Below are 19731 nucleotides of genomic sequence, written 5' to 3' on the forward strand. Positions count from 1 at the left end.
AGTGGTCAGATTTCTGGACACATGGTGGAGGCAAAGCCAGCAGATCTCCTTTGGAATTGAATGTAGGCAGGCAGAACATGAAAGAGGAATAAAAAAGACTCCAAGGGGTAAAGGCAAATACTTATTTATGTCAATAATTAGCATAATTTAATCTTCAACTCAAGTAAAGCACGTCAAAGCTCTGTGTCAGAGCTCTCTTTTCTTCTCCACAAACACATGGAAATCACCTGCACCTTGTAAACTGTCATTTTCTTTTTTTTTTTTGCACTGTTATATAGTTAATTCTATGTCGAATGACAATATTATTCTTGAATCCTGAGTTTCTTTCAAAGGCTGTCATCAAGCTCTCATAGGCAGCTTCTCTGAATTTCTACACATTAACAACAACAACAAACTTCAAGCAGGACAGCCCCTTAAGCCTAACTCTGTGGCTGGCCACTGGTCTTTTGCTTTTTTGTTTTTTTTAACTTGTAGCTCGCTTTTTAACTCACTTTGAATGTGCTCGGTATCTCAGCAGGAAAGTCCATTTAAGACCTCAACACTTAACCCTGGTTCTTATACCTAGGGAGCCTGGGAAGAACAGCTCTACCTAGAGGTATGGGTTTCTGGCCGAATAACGGGAAAAAACTCCTCCTGGTCAGAGCACACCAAAACTCTACGTCTATAAAAAGCTAATGAGTGGCAGCACAGTGGTCCGTCTTTAACCCAGTACAACACTGTAATGACTATAACCTTATAACATACCTTGACTATATGGTATGTGCTGCAGTGGCTTGCAGCTTCTCCAATTTCTCTTAATAATATTTTGTGACCTTCTGCATAAGGTTGTTACATATGCATCACTCAATTTCTCCCTAGATGTTTGATTCAGTTGATTTTCTATTTGTTGCTGGTATATAAAAATATAATTATTGTATATTGACCTTGTTTCCAGGAGTGTTGTACACTCAATTCTAATAATTTGCCTACTGATTCTACTAGATCTTCCTACATACAAATCACACTATGAAACTAAGTTTCACTTCTTCCCAATCCATATTCGTATCTTTTGCTTTTATGTATAGGCATCTTTGTTGTGTTCCTGGATCTCACTGGGAAAGCAGTCAAAATTTCACTAGGAAATATAATTTTTGCTGCCGGCTTTTTATAGCTATTCATAGCTATAAGATAAAGCTACTCTTTATCATATTAATAGAATTCCATTCTATTTCTAGGTTACTAAGGAATTTTCATATGAACGGATATTGACTTTTAACAAATGTTTTTCTGTATTAGGAAGATCATCAGGATTGTTTTTCCCATTTTCTCTTCATGTGGGAAACTGCATCAAACACCGTGTGAATGTTTATGAATGTCAAGCACCCTTTGCATACTTGAAACAAGCCCTCACCTTTGTCTTTTTTATATGGCTGGATTTGACTCTCTAATATTTCATTTCAGATTTTTACATCTACGTTCTTAAGAAAAATTTGTCTATTATTTTGCTTTATATACTGTCAGAAACAGGTTTGATAAGAAGATTATGCCAGCCTTATAAAATGAATGCTGAAGGGGTGCCTGGGTGGTTTAGTTGGTTAAGCGTCCGACTTTCGCTTAGGTCATGATCTCGCGGTTCGTGGGTTCAAGTCCCGCGTCGGGCTCTGTGCTGACTGCCAGCTCAGAGCCTGGAGCCTGTTTCAGTCTGTGACTCCCTCTCTCTCTGACCCTCCCCTGCTCACGCTGTCTCTCTCTCTGTCTCCTAGAAATAAATAAACATTTTAAAAAATAAATAAATAAAATGAATGCAGAAGTTTTTCTTCTTCTTCTATTTTCTGTAAGAGTTTGTATAAGAATTGTGTTTTAAAGAATTCATCACTAAAGCCCATGGGTCTAGGGTTTTCCTTATATAAGCATTAATAAAAATGGATTCAATTTCTTTGATATAAGACTGTTGAGATTATCTAATTGTTATTTTGAAAACACTGTATTTTCCCAGAGTGTGTCCATGTCACCCAAAACTTATTTGTAAAATTATTCATGATATTCTCTCAGTATCTTTCTATTGTCTGTATTTTCTGTCATTTTTCCTTCTTCATACCTGACATTTGTCATTTGTTTTTGTCCTGTTTTTTTTTTTCAGCGTTAGCTGAATCTTAAAATTTTTGATATGTAATAACTTCATAACCCTTTAGTTCAGTATTTTTTAAATTTCTGTTGCAGTTTACAACCCATGTTTTAAACACAAATTATTTAATTTGCAGAAAGTTGAGGCTTTTGTTTTTTTATCTCAATTTCCAACTGAATTCCACTGTTGTCATTCTCTAAATGACTTCAAACTTCTGAGGTTTAGCATTATATGTTTATGTCTTATCAGTTGGTTGGTTTTGAGAAATGTTCCATATTCAACTGAACTAGGCATACTGTAGTGATCATTTCATAAAGTATATAAATATTGAATCACTATGTTCTACACCAGAAACTAATACTGTATGTCAATTATTCTTTAATGGAAAAAAAAAAACAAAACAGAATGATTCCTTATATAGTTGAGTACACAATTAGGGCAAGTTTAACTCTTCAGATCTTCTAAATACTTACTGATATTATCTGCTTGTTTGATCAGTTTTTTAAGAAGGTAGTCAGTCTCCCACCATGATTGTGGATATGTCTACATCTCCTCTTAGTTTTGTACTTTGTTTTTGCTTCTATATTTTGAAACTGTGCTACTGAGGACATTATAGATTTAAAATTGTGACATCTTCAAGGAAGGTGGATTCCTTTAGCGTTATGAAATGTTCTTTATTTCTAGCAATGTGTCTTGCCTTAAAAGCTTTATTTGAAATTAGTATGGCTACACCAGTGGTATTTTTTCCATTCCTTTCAAACTTTCTGTGTCCTTATATTTAATGTATCTCTCTTAAGCTACACATTGGTATTACTGATTGATTGATTTTTCTAAAGAGAGAGCATGAGTTGGGCAGAGCGGCAGAGGGAAAGAGAGAGAGCATTTTAAGCAGGCTCCATGGTCAGCACAGGGCCTGACATGGGGCTTGATCCCACCAGTACCCAGCTAGGATCATGATCTAAGCTGAAATCAAGAGTCAGATGCTCAAATGACTGAGCCACCCAGGTGCCCTATATTGGTATTTTTTAATGAAGTTTTTAATGAAGCCTTTTACTAGATTTAATCCATTTGTGTTTACTACTTATACACTTGGGTTTCTATCTATCCTCTGTTTCCTATTGACACACCTGTTTTGCTTTTTGGGTTTTTGGGTTTTTTTTTTTAAATATATATTTTCCTTTCTTTTAGTTTAACCAAATATTTCTATTAATCTATAGTTCCATTTTTAATTTGCTGGGAATATGCCTTCACTACTATTTCAGTTGTTAATTCAGAGGTTATAACATGCATCCCTAATGTACTGTAATCTAATAAAAATTTTACACTTAATAATCCTAGAACAACGGAATATTTTAACTCCATATAAGCCCCATTCTGACTGTCTTCGAGGACCATTTTCTTTGTGCCTAAAGAACTTCCTTGTAGTATTTCTTCTAGTGAAAATGTGCTGGTGATTAATTCTCTCAATTTCTATTGGTCTAAAGTATTTTTTATTTCATCTTAATTTTAAGAGTAGTTTTCACTGGGCATCCTCAGCAGTTTAAGATGTCATCCCACTGTGTACATGAGTGTGGGTTTTGTTTTTTTAATACACCCTTACAGGTTCACAAATCCTCTTGACTACAGTGATGTCCTGAAAGTTTCATGAGAAATATTTTTTATACTGTTTCTGACCAATTCATTCTCTCTTTACCTTCTGAAATTCAAATCATATATGGTACATATCATTTGACCAGATCTCCAATGTGTTTTATGCATTCTTCTGTTTTAGTCTATTTTATTTTCCCCCATCTGTGCTTCAGTTTGGGCATTTTCTACATACTTGCCTTCTAGTTCATTAATACTATCATCTACTAAGTCCAATAACTTTATAAACACATCCACCAACTTCTTATTGACAAGTATTTCTTTGGTTCTAAAATGTTCTCTCTCTCTCTCAATCTCTCTCTCTCTCTCTCTCTCTCTCTCTCTCTCTCTCACTCACACACACACACACACACCCCTCTAGGGTAATTCTCCACCCTCTTATCTCTTTTGTTCCTTTTCTTCCTCTGTGTTCCTAAACATAAATAAGTCGTTGTCCGCTAACTCCAGTATCTGGATCACCCGCGTTTCTGTTTTCCATTGTTAGTGTTTTCTCTTGGTTTTAAATCAAATGGCCCTGTCTCTTTATATATTTAGTAATTTTTTATTGAATGCAGATTCATAGAGGTTCCAGATGATGGGAGGACTGTCTCCTTGTTTTGCTGGGCAGACAGAGCAGAAGTTACATTAATCCAGTAAAGGAACTGAGAGGCGGAGAGGCTGTGCTGTGGATTTGGGAAGCGATGATCTACTTCTGGTTTGACTTAAATCCTAAGACCTGACTCCAGAGCTTTCCAGTCCTTTTTCAGGTCAACCAAGAGTATGATTGGTCTTTGACACTTTAGTCCCAAGTGACGGCTTGGCCTTTCGAGTATTTATTTTCTGCTTAGCTCCCACCATACACAGCTTTAGAATTTGGCAAATACCTTGAATGGAAGACCAACTGTGTGTTTAACATATACACCTACATTCCCCCCCACCCCCCAGCATCTCCTACCAAGTTTCCCATTCTGTCATTGCAACCCAATCAAACATGGAGTCTATCCACCTGGATTCTCAGTTTCTAGTTGAAACTTTCTTGGCAGGTCCCCCCAAGTAAAAAGAGTCCATTTGCCACTCACTTCAGGGCTTTCAACTCTCCTCACTGATGTTCTTAAGCCAACCCACCCCACTCACACCCCAAGTCCCCAGGGTAGGTCCTGGTCTCCTAGGCAATTCAAAACTCAGGAATTTTCATTCCGCTTTTCAGAGGTTTCCAGATTAGCCCTTTAATATCAGGTTCAGAATTGAGCAAATGAACTACGGTTCTTAGACCCACTCAGGTCTCCAATTCTGTTGCTCCCCTGAGCAACATTCAAAAACTCTGTTGCTTTCTGTCCCCAAGCAATTTTTCAGGATTATAACTTCCAAACAATGCTTCAAGGCTTAAGCAAAAAGTAGGACTATATTTTTAAAAACACAGTTAAATTCAGGCTTCAGTAACCAATTCCTCAACTGTCCCAGAGTCATTTTACTGTGCATAATGTGCTAATGTGTATTTTCAGTAAGGATTTTTTTTTTTACCTTTAATAGGCTTTTCTTGATTAGGTATTCCAAAAGATGCATTTTTAGTGTTGAGCTTAACATGTCATGAACAGAGCTGAGGGATCTAATTTTATCATAAGACAAAAAAACAAGACAAAACAAAACAAAAACAGATAAAACACAGCACTAACTGAAAGAGATAATAAATATAAATTTTGATTACAATAGAATCCATAGGAAAAACTTAACTCTAGTTAAACAACAACAAAAGTCTCCCTTTTAATAAGGTTTAGCCTAGGGCCCTCATTTTAAAGTTATCTTCAAATCCTAGAAAGATGCCAAATATCAAAATTTTTCTTTGATACATGAAAGAAAAAAAGAAGATCACCATGATCAGCAAGGAAAAGTCACAGGACCCAAAGCAATCAAGAGATGACAAGCTGGCTTTCCCTGTCATAACTGCAGGGTCATCAGCTAGACAAGAGCATGATGAAAGCACCCGAAAACAAGACTATGGTGAGGATGCTGGCGACTCACAGGCTTGATGCATCACCTTTTCATGCAGTAGTGGTCTCTCGTCTCCTTTCATCCTTTCCGGTAGTAAAGAGCCCTAAGCAAATAGGACCTACATTCCAGGACCATACAAAGGTACAACCAGTAGATTTAATAAAAGAGGGAGGGGGAGTTCCACACAAACAAATTATGTAGAGAGAAATATAAACAAATAATTCCCTGCTTCTCTTTTCCTCTCTCTTCACTTTACTTTCACAAATTACCAGCTTGGAATATTGTTACATTTGTATTTTATCATAAACTGCTACAAACTCTGTTTGCACATGTAAAAATGTAAATAAAGTTTAAAAGTACTTGTCTTGACCACATATCAGTACCCTCCTGTACCATAGCAAAACATTATATTCCCATACAAAAGCACCTTTCACTTTAAAATACAAACCCCAAGAATAAGTGGGGGTAAGGTTGCAAAAAAGAAGCCCATTCTGAGGCAAAGGCTATCAGTTCCAGCTTTCCATGATTTGGAACATCAAAACCAGCATCTAACTTGATTTGAAAAAGCCTTAAGAAGCATTACTTCCATGCAGTTACAAATAATTCCACCTAAAAACTGCCCTCAATGATGGAAACTACAAATCTAAAGACAGAATACTGTTGAGACCATTTTTAACCATGTCCAGTGTTTAGATGACGTCAAGTCCACAGAACATTTACTATAACAAATATTAAATCTTCCATTAAATTATAAACCAATCTTTACCTAAATATAACCTGTGCTGTACTTTTACATCAGTATTTGCTGCAGATTTTTTTCATGTGACTAACCCAAGAAACAGCCTATAAAAGCTATGAGAACACTAAACTTCTTTTAAAATAATAAACGTAAAATGCCCTCAGTCTTATGACTCATTTGTTACAACAGTAAATCAAGAAAAAGTAATATAGGCAACATTACCTAAACTTTAGTAGATACGACCATCACAAAAAAAAGGGCTTAATCTTTCTTACATACCATAGTGGGAAGAGATGCACTTTGGTTTATCTGTACATTAATATGAAAGATATCAGTTAAAGCCAAATAAATGAGAACTGAACACTACTCCTGAGAGGAGACTACCATGCGCTTGCTTACATAGAGAACTAAGAGCAGCCAGAATCCCACAATATAACATTTAACCTGTGATTCACAGTATTAAGACCATGCAAAGAAGGTTGTTTTTTGTTTTGGTTTGGTTTGGTTATTTTGCTTTTTTTGTTTTTAACATAATCCATCTCCATCTCTTTTGGAGAGGAGACAAATGAAAGCTCAGCTAGGCCATTTAGCGGACTGTATTAAACTACGCTTATCAAATCATAAGTACTTCAAATGATAATCAGTTAAAAACACAGGTGGCTTCCAACATACCTGATGTGCTTCTATTTGTGCTACTCCAGTTTTGTAATATTTTAAACAGAGAATTATGGAGGAGAAAAGCCGCCAAGTGATTGGTTTCCTTGAACATTAAGCTGATTATACAGCATATGTTTCTGTCACAGTGTAAATTTTAAAGTTTTCAATCAGTTGAAAACGCTCATGAAGCTCAAAATTTCAAAACAATTCTTTGCAAACTGCCAATAAATATGGCCCAAGAGTTTAAGGAAATGACGCTCTAACAACTCTCTATTCATACCTTGCAAACTGTATCCATGTCCCAAGGTAGTATAGTCTTCAGATCAATGACTTCACAGGACACTCCAAGCTTTTCTTGAGCCATGGAAGCCACCTCTCGGATGACATGAACCTGAAATAGAAACAGTAGAGAATAACTGTAGAGATTGAGACCTGAAAAGTTAGCTGAATTCTTACATCGTTAATAGAAACAGTGTGTAAAAAAAAAAAAAAAAAATAGAAACAGTGTGTAAAGTCAGAGAAACTGATGTGCATGAAGAATGAAATGTTTTAGACATGTTGAACACCATATTCTACCAAAATAATAAACAGAGATATCTAGAAAAAAGTTGGAAAGATGTTCTCAAAGAAAAAGAGATCAGTCATTGATAGAGACACTGATTCTAAAGACATCAGCACACAGAAGGTAAAGTCACAGGAGGGCGTTGAGTTTCTAGAGAAAGCATGAGGAAGGAGAAGTAAAGAGCAGAAATCATGGAACCCTGTAGATGACCAACATTTAAGGGGGAAATTGAGGAGGAGCTAACTAGAAAGAAAGGACGAAAGAAAGAAAGAAAGAAAGAAAGAAAGAAAGACAGACAGACAGACAGACAAGGAAAAGAACAACAATAACAACCAAAAACAGAAAGAAAAATCATGAGACAATATATCCCAGAAACTAAAGGAGAAAATGTTTCATAAAAATAGCTGCCAGTGTCGTACACCATAGCAATATGGGATAAGGCTTGGATTTAACCATCAGAAAATTAGGAATGTTAGCGGAAATAGTTGTAGTAAGTTAGCGGGAACAGAACTCATAAGGTACAAGAACATAAGGAAGTTAAGACATTAAATATAGGTAGTAGAAAATGGTTGTTCGAGTTTAGCGATAAAGGAAAGGAAAAGATGTACTGGTATTTAGGGGCGCCTGGGTGGCTTAGTCGGTTAAGCGTCCGACTTTCGCTTAGGTCATGATCTCACGGTTCGTGGGTTCGAGCCCCGCGTCAGGCTCTGTGCTGACTGCCAGCTCAGAGCCTGGAGCCTGTTTCAGTCTGTGACTCCCTCTCTCTCTGACCCTCCCCTGCTCACGCTGTCTCTCTCTCTCTCTCCTAGAAATAAAAAAAAAAAAAAAAAAATTAAAAAAAAAAAGATGTACTGGTATTTAAGGGAAAAGCAGGGTAGATAAAAGGTATTTTCTAGAGAGAGAAGAAATATACACCTTTAAAAGTTTTTTTTAATGCTTATTTATTTTTGAGACAGAGAGAAACAGAGTGTAAACGGGAGAGGGTCAGAGAGAGAGGGAGACAGAGAATCTGAAGCAGGCTCCAGGCCCTGAACTGTCAGCACAGAGCTTAACACGGGACCCAAAAACTGTGAGATCATGACCTGACCCAAAATTGGACACTTATCCAACTGAGTCACCTAGGAGCCCCTATGAAATATACACCTTTTTAATAAAAGAGACGTGGAAAGAAGAAACTAAAGATGCAGAAGAGGACCAGCTGGTAAGTTACAGCCCTGGAGAAGGTAAAATGGAATATAATCTGAAAGATTCATAGAGATAGTTATGAAAAGCAGACACCTCTTCTTTTGAGACAAAGAGAAAGAAAGGAGTGGCAGCAGATATGGCAGCTATGAGGATAAAGCCAGTTATAAGACATACTATCCAATACACTAACATCCCTATTACAAAGAGAGGTAAGGATGCATGCTGAGTGAAAGGGATACAGATGCAAAATTTTCCCTCTGGAGGTAAGAAACCGAGAGGACCGGGGCGCCTGGGTGGCTTAGTCGGTTAAGCGTCCGACTTTCACTTAGGTCGTGATCTCACGGTNGGTTGTGGTATTACAAATGATTTCCATTATTTTTGTTCTAAACATTGTACCAAATTTTCTAAAACAAGTATTTCCTTTACATAGAAAAAGAAAAATGGACCATTTCTTTAATAGAAGGAAAGAGAAAAGTCAACGGCAGAAGTCTATGGCCAGAGGAACAAAGAGTGCCAAGCTTCAAACTCTGGAGGCAGGGCAGGGTGACAAGCACTGGGAAAACGGAGATAGATCAGAATGGAGGCTCACTGGAACAGAGGAAGGTACAGAACTCGGGCGCTGGCCCACGTGGCCAGCCACATAATCACATGAGATGGCAGCAGATGTGATGAAAACGATACCAGGTCAAGTGCAGAAACCAGCAGTGAGGATGTATAATGTGTGCCGCAAAAGAAACAGTTTTTAATGAATCTGTTCTATAAACTCATCAGATTTTTAATGGCTTTGCCATACTCATATATTTTTTAATATAACTGAAGAGGCACCTCACTTTCAACCGGAAATCAGTATCAAATATAGATGTGGCATGAACAAGACTAAAATTTGAGATATAAGAAAAACACTTTTAATTTTTATACTATCAGGATTAAAAATGAGAGCTTCCGGGGAGCCTGGAGTGGCTCAGTTGGTTAAGAGTCTGACTTCGGCTCAGGTCATGATCTCACGGTTCATGGGTTCAAGCCCCGTGTCGGGCTCTGTGCTGACAGCTAGCTCAGAGCCTGGAGATTGCTTCAAATTCTTTGTCTCCCTCTCTCTCTGACCCTCCCATGCTCACACTGCCTTTCTCTCTCTCTCTCTCTCTCTCTCATAAGTAAATAAAACATTAAAGAAAAAATTTTTTTTAAAAAATGAGAGCTTCCAAGCCCAACATGGACATTGTCAGTTCTTATAAATGTTACTCACCTGAGTGCCCCAGGCAACTAGAGTAACATCACTCCCTTCCTGTATGACTTCGGCCTGGGACAGGGGGATGTTGTACGGTTCTACAGGAACCTGTTCAACTGAACATGTAACAGGGGGGGAAAAAAGTTATTTTTTCTAGTGGCATTTGTGCATAAGAGAATATAAGAATTTTGCTGTGGCAAAGCTTGATTTTACTCTTCTCCCAAATTCCCTAAGTTATTTAAAACAGAAATAGCATCTATTATATGGCTCCCATGACATCACGACACATATGAAAAAGTAAAATGTAAATGTATAAAATATATCAGCTCTCCTGTAACAGAAGAAGGACTTTGATTAAAAACAGAAAATCGTGGGGTGCCTGGGTGGCTCAGTCAGTTGAGTGTCCGACTTCGGTTCAGGTCATGATCTCACGGTCCGTGGATTAGAGCCCCATGTCAGGCTCCATGCTGACAGCTCAGAGCCTGGAGCCTGCTTCAGATTCCGTGTCTCCCCTCTCTCTGCCTCTCCCTTTCCCATGTTCTGTCTGTCTCTCTCTTTCTCAAAAATAAACATTTAAAAAAAATTTTAAAAACTAAGAAAATCTTAAAGTAAGTGCTTTGGTCAACAACGTGTCAATATATGTGTCAACTGTCATAAATATGCCATATTAATAGAAGATGTTAATAATACAGAAAACTGCGTTCGGGGTATATGGGAACTGTCCTGTACTGTCTCCACACCTTTTCTGTAAATCTAAAACTGTTCTAAAAATATTTTAACATGTCTACTAAAATTTGATCAGGCTGAAATAAGTTCTCAGACAAGTTTTCTATCAAGAAGCAAATTTATATAGGTTTGAAAAATAAAACATATATAGTGGGGCCAAATATTTATTTTATCCTTGCACCCTACATCTATGAATTCTTCCTCAACTATGGCAGCCGACAACACCTTAATGTCCAAAGCTGAATCCTGCAGATCTCAACGAGATATGCTAAATCAGCTCTACCAGGCCAAAAGGAAGAATAAGCCACTAAAAGAATAGAGGAAGCTATTTCATGATTATTTCTGCCCAACCAAACACAAGCAATACAGAGTTGATTGAATTCAAGAGAAAATCATGAGGTGAATTTTTTAAATGAAATTGAGTAGGAAGTGCCCCGTTAGGCTGAGAAGAAGCCTTCTTGGATTCCCATGTGAGAGCAGTGAAACAGTAGAAGTGGTGGGGAAAAACAGTGCCCTTTTGTTTACTTTCCTTGTAATCTTTTATCATTGTTGTTTTAATCTTTTTTTTTTTAATTTAAAGAGCAAAGAAGAGTAAAATAAACAGTTCCCTCTGAACCCCAGTTAGTTCTTCCAACTCCACTGCCCAGAAGTAATCAATACCAACAACTTCCTGGGTGTCTGCAGTGGACAGCTTTCATTCTTTCTGTCATTCACGCTTCTTAACCCTCTTCCTACAGTAGGGAAATGCCCCATCTAATGAGGCAAGGCTCTTTGTCCACTACAGAAGTAAGGTCCACGTATGCACTTGGCCAGCTTCCCTTGCAGCTAGAGCACACAATGTGGGCTCTGCCAATCAAATGCAGACTCTGCAATGGAAGCTGGTGACACAGAAGAGCAGCAAGTACCCAGAACCATCCTAGAGTACTGGTAACAGTGGAGGCAGATCCAGCATTCAGGGTTAGTGGTATCAATAATTCAAGACTGCAGTTTCAGATCTACTGATAGCTGCTGGGGCATCTTTGCAAAACCAGTTATGCAGTGGAATTTTGGGTATTGCTTTTAGACATATGGCTTCTAAGCCTGGTTCTTAGACTCCAAAGATAACTGAGCTATCCATTATCCTTCAAGAAATCTTTTCTGCTTATATTGGCCAGAGTTAATCACTGCTTGAAAGTTAAGAATCCTGACTCATTCAGCATCTCTTCAGATATTTACAATAGTCAAGTATGCACATTTATAAACACATGTGAATCTTTTTTCCCACATATAGAATCACATTGTACACCCTGTTCAGAAGTCTTCTATAATCTCATGATTTTTTCACTTAGCAATATATCTTGGCCATGTTTTCATGTCAAAAATATAGATTTTACTTACAAATGATTTTAAAAACTATCAAATTTAATGGTGCTATTATCAGTGATGTGGAAAGTTGGGTTTTTTTTTTTTGTATTCTCAATCCAATAACATTTCTATAATCAATGCCAGAGAGAGAGATGAATTTTTTTTCAATCAGCAATACATTTAAAATATACACTAAAATCTACACAACTACTGAAGACAGATGACAATTAAGCTAAGTCACAAGCCTGGAACACAAAGCTGTGTTAGAAAAGTCATTAGCAGGGATACCTGAGTGGCTCAGTCAGTTAAGCATCCAACTTCGGCTCAGGTCACGATCTGCCAGTTTGTGAGTTCAAGCCCCTGTGTGGGGCTCTGTGCTGACAGCTCAGAGCCTGGAGCCTGCTTTGGATTCTGTGTCTCCCTCTCTCTCTGCCCCTCCCCTGCTCACTCGCTCTCTCTCTCAAAAATAAATAAACATTAAAAAAAATTTAACTCATAAGCAGTAAAAGCATTTCTTTAAAGTCTTTGTGTAGCACACAAATTATGTTGAGCCAGATACTTCTATCTACACCAGGAGTGGACCAGTCAATGTTTCCAAACAATATTTTACTGGAACACAGCCATATCCACTCATTTATATATTATCTATGGCTGTTTATGACCTGCAACAGCAGAGCCGAGAAATTACAAAAGACAGCATGGCCTATTGGCTCAAATTCTTACTACCTCTTCCTTTACAGAAAAAGTTTGCGAACCTCAATTCTAAACAGTGCTTTCTTTCAGAGGTTAATTCCAGTCCATTTATTGACAGCTTAAAACCAGGATCTGATGGAAGATGAACCAACAGACATGCGGGTGGGCAAAGGAACACACAGACAGGGAGGCAAACAAGTCAACTGGAGTAGTATATTCTACTTAGCAGTTCTCAGTTGCTAAACCAAAGTGACGGTAGGGAATGACGCCAATGATATCCAGCAAACTTGTGAAAGGTAGCACCGTAGGCCCTTTGCCATCATCAAGTCTTCTTTCCTAGGGCAGCAAGACCTGCATGCCAATAGACAAGGCTTGAAGCCAGTACACACTCTGTCTTTTCAAGAGTCCCGTCTTTCCTGCCTTTTAAATCAGTTGCCAGCTGATTAGCAAATCCCTGGAACACACAGTTCTACTGGCTGGCACACTAAAAGAAGCGGGTTAGCATCTTGGACCACTTCCTTTGAGAAACTGCCAGTGAGTGACTAACTGCTTCATTGTATTAAGTAAATTGCCCAGCATAATAAGGCCTCATTACTTTAACACTTAATTAAGGAACAAGATGGCAAACAAGGCATTGTTCTCCATCGACAAAATCGTGCAGGGAATTAGACTCAAGAAGAGTCTTATATTAAGAACAACCAAAAAATCTACTAGAGTCACATAAATTTAATCCTGAGAGAAAATAAGAATACAATTTTAATATGTTTGCTTATTTAAACTTGGCACGCAGGTCACCTAGAGGGTAAGCCATAATTCACAAGTACTTTAGCTACCCCAGTTTAAAAGATACTTGCTCCAAGAGAAGGTTATTATTTCAAATAAGCATTCTTGCATTCCTACCCCATGACTATGTGCTTTCTGAAAGAGAACAGGTAAGAGGAGTTTCAGCGTAAAACTTCAGGAACCGAAGAGGCCCTATACAGTCATATTAAAGAATCCTGTTTTCATAGCAGTGGGACCCAATGAGACCACTCCATTTCACCCAATCCTGATTACATTCGAATCGTAGCACTAACGAGTATTCCAGACAAACCCCCTTCAGCAACAGGTATATATTAATAAAAATGTGTGACCCAGAAAAATAAGAAATCTGAAACCCAAATTTTAAAATGCAATTTTTTGCTCAAATATCAGACTAGATTTTTAAAATATGCATTATAAATTCCATATACATGTTTCCTTTGTAACTGCAAATGCACTCACAGTCACATTACATAGACCCTTACAGACTCACGGCGTGGGTTAGTTCACGGTCACCCCAGTTTTTTTCTCATCCTTCGCCTTCTTTCCTTCTAATTTTCTTGTAATTTGTTTTGTCATCTTAAACACATTTTTAAAACAAGGCAGCATATAAATGTACATACTATGTATAATAAATCTATATTCATTTAGTAGTTATTATATACCCAATATATTCAGGCATCACACAGCATCCTAGAATATGAAATTGAAAGAGGCAGTCCTTGTCTTTGACAAGCACACAGTCATCGGGGAGTTAGAAAGATGGGAAGACACGATCAGCAAACAAAAACATGTGATAGCGGTGGGGACAAACTGCTCTAGGAACATGGAGGGAAGCAACAACCTTGTTATAAGGATCGAGGAAGTGGTACCACGATGGAGGACACAAGTGACAGGGGCCTTGGAGCTGATGAGAAAACACAAGAGGGAATTCTATGTAGAAAGCAAAGATGTGTACAAAGAAATGGAGGTGTGAAGCTGTGTGTGTGTTTGTGCATCTACAAACACTGGTCAACACACATTTACGTGCTGTTTCAGGTAAAAGGGAAAGCTTTAAAGTATAACCGAAGTCCCTAGGAAAACCTTTTCAAGTCCTTCTGGCTTCATATATTAATAACACATGTACAAAGTATCTGCAAGAAAATAATAACTCACTCTTAATGATGCAAGTTTCCCTGTGAGGCACAATATTACCATTACAGAGATAACAGGGTCATTTCTCTGCCCTGGCACTAATCTGCAGTAATGCTAGTTTCCTCACAAATGTGAAAGTCGGTAAGGCTTTATTCATGTTGCATTATACATGATGCAGTCATAAAAAATAAGTGTTCTTCTTAAAAAGAAACAGTATATTTCTAAAATGTTACTTCATGCTGCCTGGTTACTAAAAACATACTGGAAATCTTCATACTTGAGAAAGTCTATTGCATTTGTCAGAATCTATACTCTAATGGGAGACGGTGGGAAAATTCACCCAACCAAGAACCCAATTCCCAATCCTGTCTGTGCATCTAACTAATCTGGCGATTTCTTACAAAGCACTTTAGTACTTTTATGCCCCAGTATCCCATCTGTAAACTATGGAAAGCACTATCTATCTGTTGGCCATGTTATAGGGACAGAGCGAAGACATATTAAGTTAATCACTGTCGACATCCTTTCAGTTCTTAGGAAGAAGACAGTTTTACATTTGAAATAATTCAATGTCACTGTCATAGTCATGAAAATTATAAACTTTTCATTCTAGGGACAGTTATTCTTACTCCTGTTATCGTCTGCTATATAAAACTGATATTTAACCATCAACCAGTATCTCTGTATTACAATTATTATTTTTCCAAATAATCTTTCAGGTGAGGCTACTAATTATGATCACACTTTTGACAGTTTTTGCTTCCATACCAACAATTCCTTTTAACACTGATGTTAGAGAAAAGAAAATATATGGACAAGAAAACTACGTGAATTTTTTGCAGTAATTGTAGTTATTACTTTCAAATTATTCCCCAATTTCCCCCTTACCTCTTCACCTCAAAATACTGAAAATCTAAAGATTAACGGTCTATATGAGTAGGGCCAAATCAACATACTATTACCAATATTATTTGTCTATATGAGCTGTCCTTATAATAGTTGTTATAATGTTACTATCTAATTAAAAGACAAAATTAACTTTCAATAAAGAATAATTAAGTACTAAACTTTTCATACTATTTTAACCCATGGTGATTACTGGGAGCATGTGCGGACAGCAGACTGGCATAGTAAATCTCAGTATCAAGGGAGTGAGCCAGAGAAGTCACTTAGAAGTGTTAGTGACTGAAGATCAAGCCACATGATAACCTAGGTCTTCACACCATAAGCATGTCAAGGTCTTACTGAGAACTAGGGCAAAAGGATTGCAGAAAAGTGAGAAAGCAGATGAACTAGAACAAATAGAGAAAACCCCAAAAAAGGTAGATCCTGAAGAATGAATGTAATTAGATGCACAAAAGCAAAAGGTTGGCAGTCTAAGCAGTAGGGTAGTATATACAAATACTGAAAAGTCCACACAAGCAAGCTGAGAACACCATTATGTGTCATCACAACGTGATGCTCTGAGAAGGGCGCAGCATCACGTCGGTGGTATCCTTGCCCAAATATCTACATAACCTGAATTTAATCCTGAAGAAACATCAGACAAACTGATTGAGGGACATTCTACCAAATATGAAGGTCATGACAGACAAAAAAGACAAAGGAATGATCTATCCCAAAACAAAGGAGACTAAGCAGACAACAATGCGTGGAGACTTTGAAGTCACTCAGGTGATGGGTTAAGCACCTGACTTTGGCTCAGATCACGTGATCTCGTGATTAGCTAGATCTGTGCTCACAGTGAGTTTAGATCTGCACGGACAGTGCAGAGCCTGCTTTAGATTCTGTCTCCCTCTCTCTGCCCCTCCCCCACCCACACACGGGCTGTGTGTGCTCTCTCTCTGTGTAGAGGGGTTAACTGTATTGTATGACTGTTACTTTCCTGGTTTTGATCATTATTCCTGTAGTTACTTATGAATCTACCACCTGGGGAAGCTGAGTGGAGGGGATACATGAGTCTTTGTACTCTTTTCACAACATTACTGTTTGAACTTATTTCAAAATGAAAAGTTTAACCATATTAAATTTTTAAAAAGGAGGCTGATCATCTTAGTAAGCCTTCCACAGATTCTGGAAAAATAAAGTGTGATATGATGGGCAAGTGTGCCAAATCATGAATGTCACTGAAAACCAACGACGAGGAACAGCTAAATACAAGGCATGACGGAGGTGTTCCAGATTCATACTGTCTTGCGAAACAACCTCTATTTTTTGAAATATTAGTACAAATAGAAAATGAGGTAATTAATAAAGCTATCCAACTGCAAAAGAAATGCAGCCGTATCTGGTAGCGTATGTGACCTCATCTACCTGGATAAATGTAACCAAGTTTTAAGGATACAGAAACGTGAAGATGTGAAGACATAAATTTAGTACCTGTGAATGCCCATCAGCTTTTTGCTAGAGACTCTCGACCACTAAATAAAAACCAATAACCCATCAAACTGTCTAAATATAAATAGAACATCAAGTCAAACTCAGCAAGTATCTTGCATGTAACCAGGAGACTTCTCATCCAGAGATACTTTTAAATAAAAAAGCATAAAAACATTTTATATCTTAAAATCATTAGTGTTATTGTTTCAGAAGGTCATGTCTTCTTTACGCTAAAATACCACCAAAAAATAACAACTATTATTTTTAACTAAATAGCAATATTAACAACATGCCGACAAGGAATATTAAACAGGAAGCCCTGGACCCATTTCAACCCAAATGCACTCTGCACTCTAATTCTTCTTCTTGATCATTAGTTAATTAATTTGAAAATCCCACATTTCTAATTTTGTGTGTGTGTAATGAGACAAACTAGGTTTCTTTTCAGAATAGTTTGCACACATATCACAAAAGTAATAATATGATAAAGCAGGCATCATATTCCTTATGCAACTTCAAGATTAACCTCATTATGTTTACGTATCTCATTTAATGTAACAAAAAAACCTTTGAGACTGATGATATTGCATGATATGCATCAATGTACTTAATGTATATGCTAAAATATAACCACTTTGTAGTACATCTTGTCAATTTTTGCAATTACTCTTAGTTTTTTTTCCATGTACTCTTTCAGTATGCACCATTTAATAATTTAGCACAAGTTCTCCCATCAGTAATTTTACTAGCAATTGTCCCTTCATGTTTAATATATTATAATTTCTATGGTAAGTATTTTCCAATGCATTTTCCGTAGCAAGGAGATATGTACAGGTGAACTTCATTCATATAAATAGATTCTAACATGGTAAATAGCAAAATGGCAAAGAAAAGAAATGAATCCTGAATTAAAGAGCATGATTTTAAAGCCATTCTCTATCAGTACATGAACTTAAGAGACAAAAAAAATCACCTAACAAAAAGAACTATGTTGAGATAGAAAAAGAAATGTGTTAATTCACTGTCAATTGTAAGATACACCATTATTTTATGAGCAGCTATGAATGATAAAACTATAGATTAAATCGACACTGTTTACAAGTATTTTATTCTTATCGAAAGAAGTTTAGTCAGACATGGGTTTTATTATACATCACCCTTATACAGACATAGAAAAATATAGGCAAAATAAATTGGTTAAGCTATTCTTAAAACTCTTTGACCTTTAGAAGCCAATTCTTCTCACTCATCATTTGACTTATGATCAACAGTGTCCATGTTTCTCCACAGAATATCACTTTCTGTGAAGAAGCTCTTTATAAACTGATCCATAAAAGAATTAAAAGATAGGTAGTAGGCTCTTGAGCTAGCTCAGTATTCAGGAACATCCTATTTCTGACACCTGCTTCCAAATACCATTACGTTATGATTCTCCACTTTGCCTGACCTTCTACCTATCACAACTATTTGGAACTTCATTGTTAAAAGAGAAGTTCCCTGGGGTCTCTGGAATTTTATTCTGAGCTGTATATCTCATATCTCTTCTCTAGGTATTGCTGCTGATCAGTGATTGTGATATTTGTACGTGGTAGGTAATAGCAATTACGGGCCACTGGATAAGGTGATTGCCAGATGCCATTGGTTTTAAGCCCTATTCTAAGTTCAGAGATGTTAAAATGTGAGAGTGATGCATATCTTAGAATCAATGAAATATAGTACCTTAAATGGGGGAGGGGGGAACTTCAAAACATTAAAGTATTATTATAGATATTATCCACATCATGTGTTTGGTATCTTAAGTTCCTCGGTTTCCATAAATACAATATGATCCATAAGGAGGTGCCATTCCCACCAGACACCAAATAGTAGCTGTTGTCCACCCACTTCCTAAATGCAGAGTAAACAGAAAAAGTCACTGGAGCACACTGGCAAAAAACAATTATTTTAAGGGTAAGAAAGACACAAGGGAGCCATGTGATGTTTGTCATACTGCAAAATTCATCACTGCGTTATCTAATACCGAACAATGGCTGCTTATTTTATGAGTTAGCATCCAATCAGCAAAACAGAAAGCTCTCTAGAAAGTTTTAATTCAGGAATTCTGTTACAAAGATGCTGGAAGGGCTGAGCAGCACAGTAAAATAATGCAACCCAGGGATCAGGAGCAGACACCACCCCGGTGCCAGACCCAGTAGCCCACAGGAGCCACTGCCAGTGCTGGAGCCACCACGTGCTGCTGCAGAGCAGGGCACTCCCCGCTAAAGGTCCGATTACCACCACCGCTACAGAACCACGGTGGCTGGACCACAGCCTTGTCAACGACCACCACCAGAGGTGCCTCCAAAACCCCAATGGCTCCTTTCTTGCCGCCTCCATCCACCTTCTAAATGATTCCAAGTGCTCTCTGTTGACAGAATCTACCTGGACCTCAGACAGGCAGGAGGTCAAGAAAATACACTTACTAGTTTCCTCCGTGTGTACAGAGGAAACCACAGCAGGGCAAGTATGAGGATGACAGCAAAGGATGTTCGAGCCCAGTCTGTACCTGACACTGTTTTAAGCATTTA

General features: G+C 37.6%; 1 protein-coding gene across 4 annotated transcripts in view; it reads right to left on the reverse strand.

Moving 5' to 3' along the window:
- The window catches only part of BCKDHB (branched chain keto acid dehydrogenase E1 subunit beta), a 207743-nt gene that overhangs the window by 128281 nt on the left and 59731 nt on the right, over positions 1–19731 (reverse strand). For 3 of the 4 annotated variants that reach the window (XM_077750336.1, XM_077750335.1, XM_077750337.1), the window contains exons 7-8: positions 10106–10203; positions 7396–7506 (exon numbers count right to left, since the gene is read on the reverse strand). In XM_077750336.1, coding sequence (XP_077606462.1) covers positions 7396–7506; positions 10106–10203 — 209 coding nt within the window. Of the gene's footprint in view, positions 1–1579; positions 1739–7395; positions 7507–10105; positions 10204–19731 lie in introns of those variants that run through there. The other variant, XM_077750338.1, reaches the window with a different exon arrangement.

Source organism: Crocuta crocuta, unplaced genomic scaffold (assembly GCF_008692635.1).
Source record: "Crocuta crocuta isolate KB4526 unplaced genomic scaffold, BGI_CrCroc_1.0 scaffold9, whole genome shotgun sequence".
NCBI lineage: Eukaryota > Metazoa > Chordata > Mammalia > Carnivora > Hyaenidae > Crocuta > Crocuta crocuta.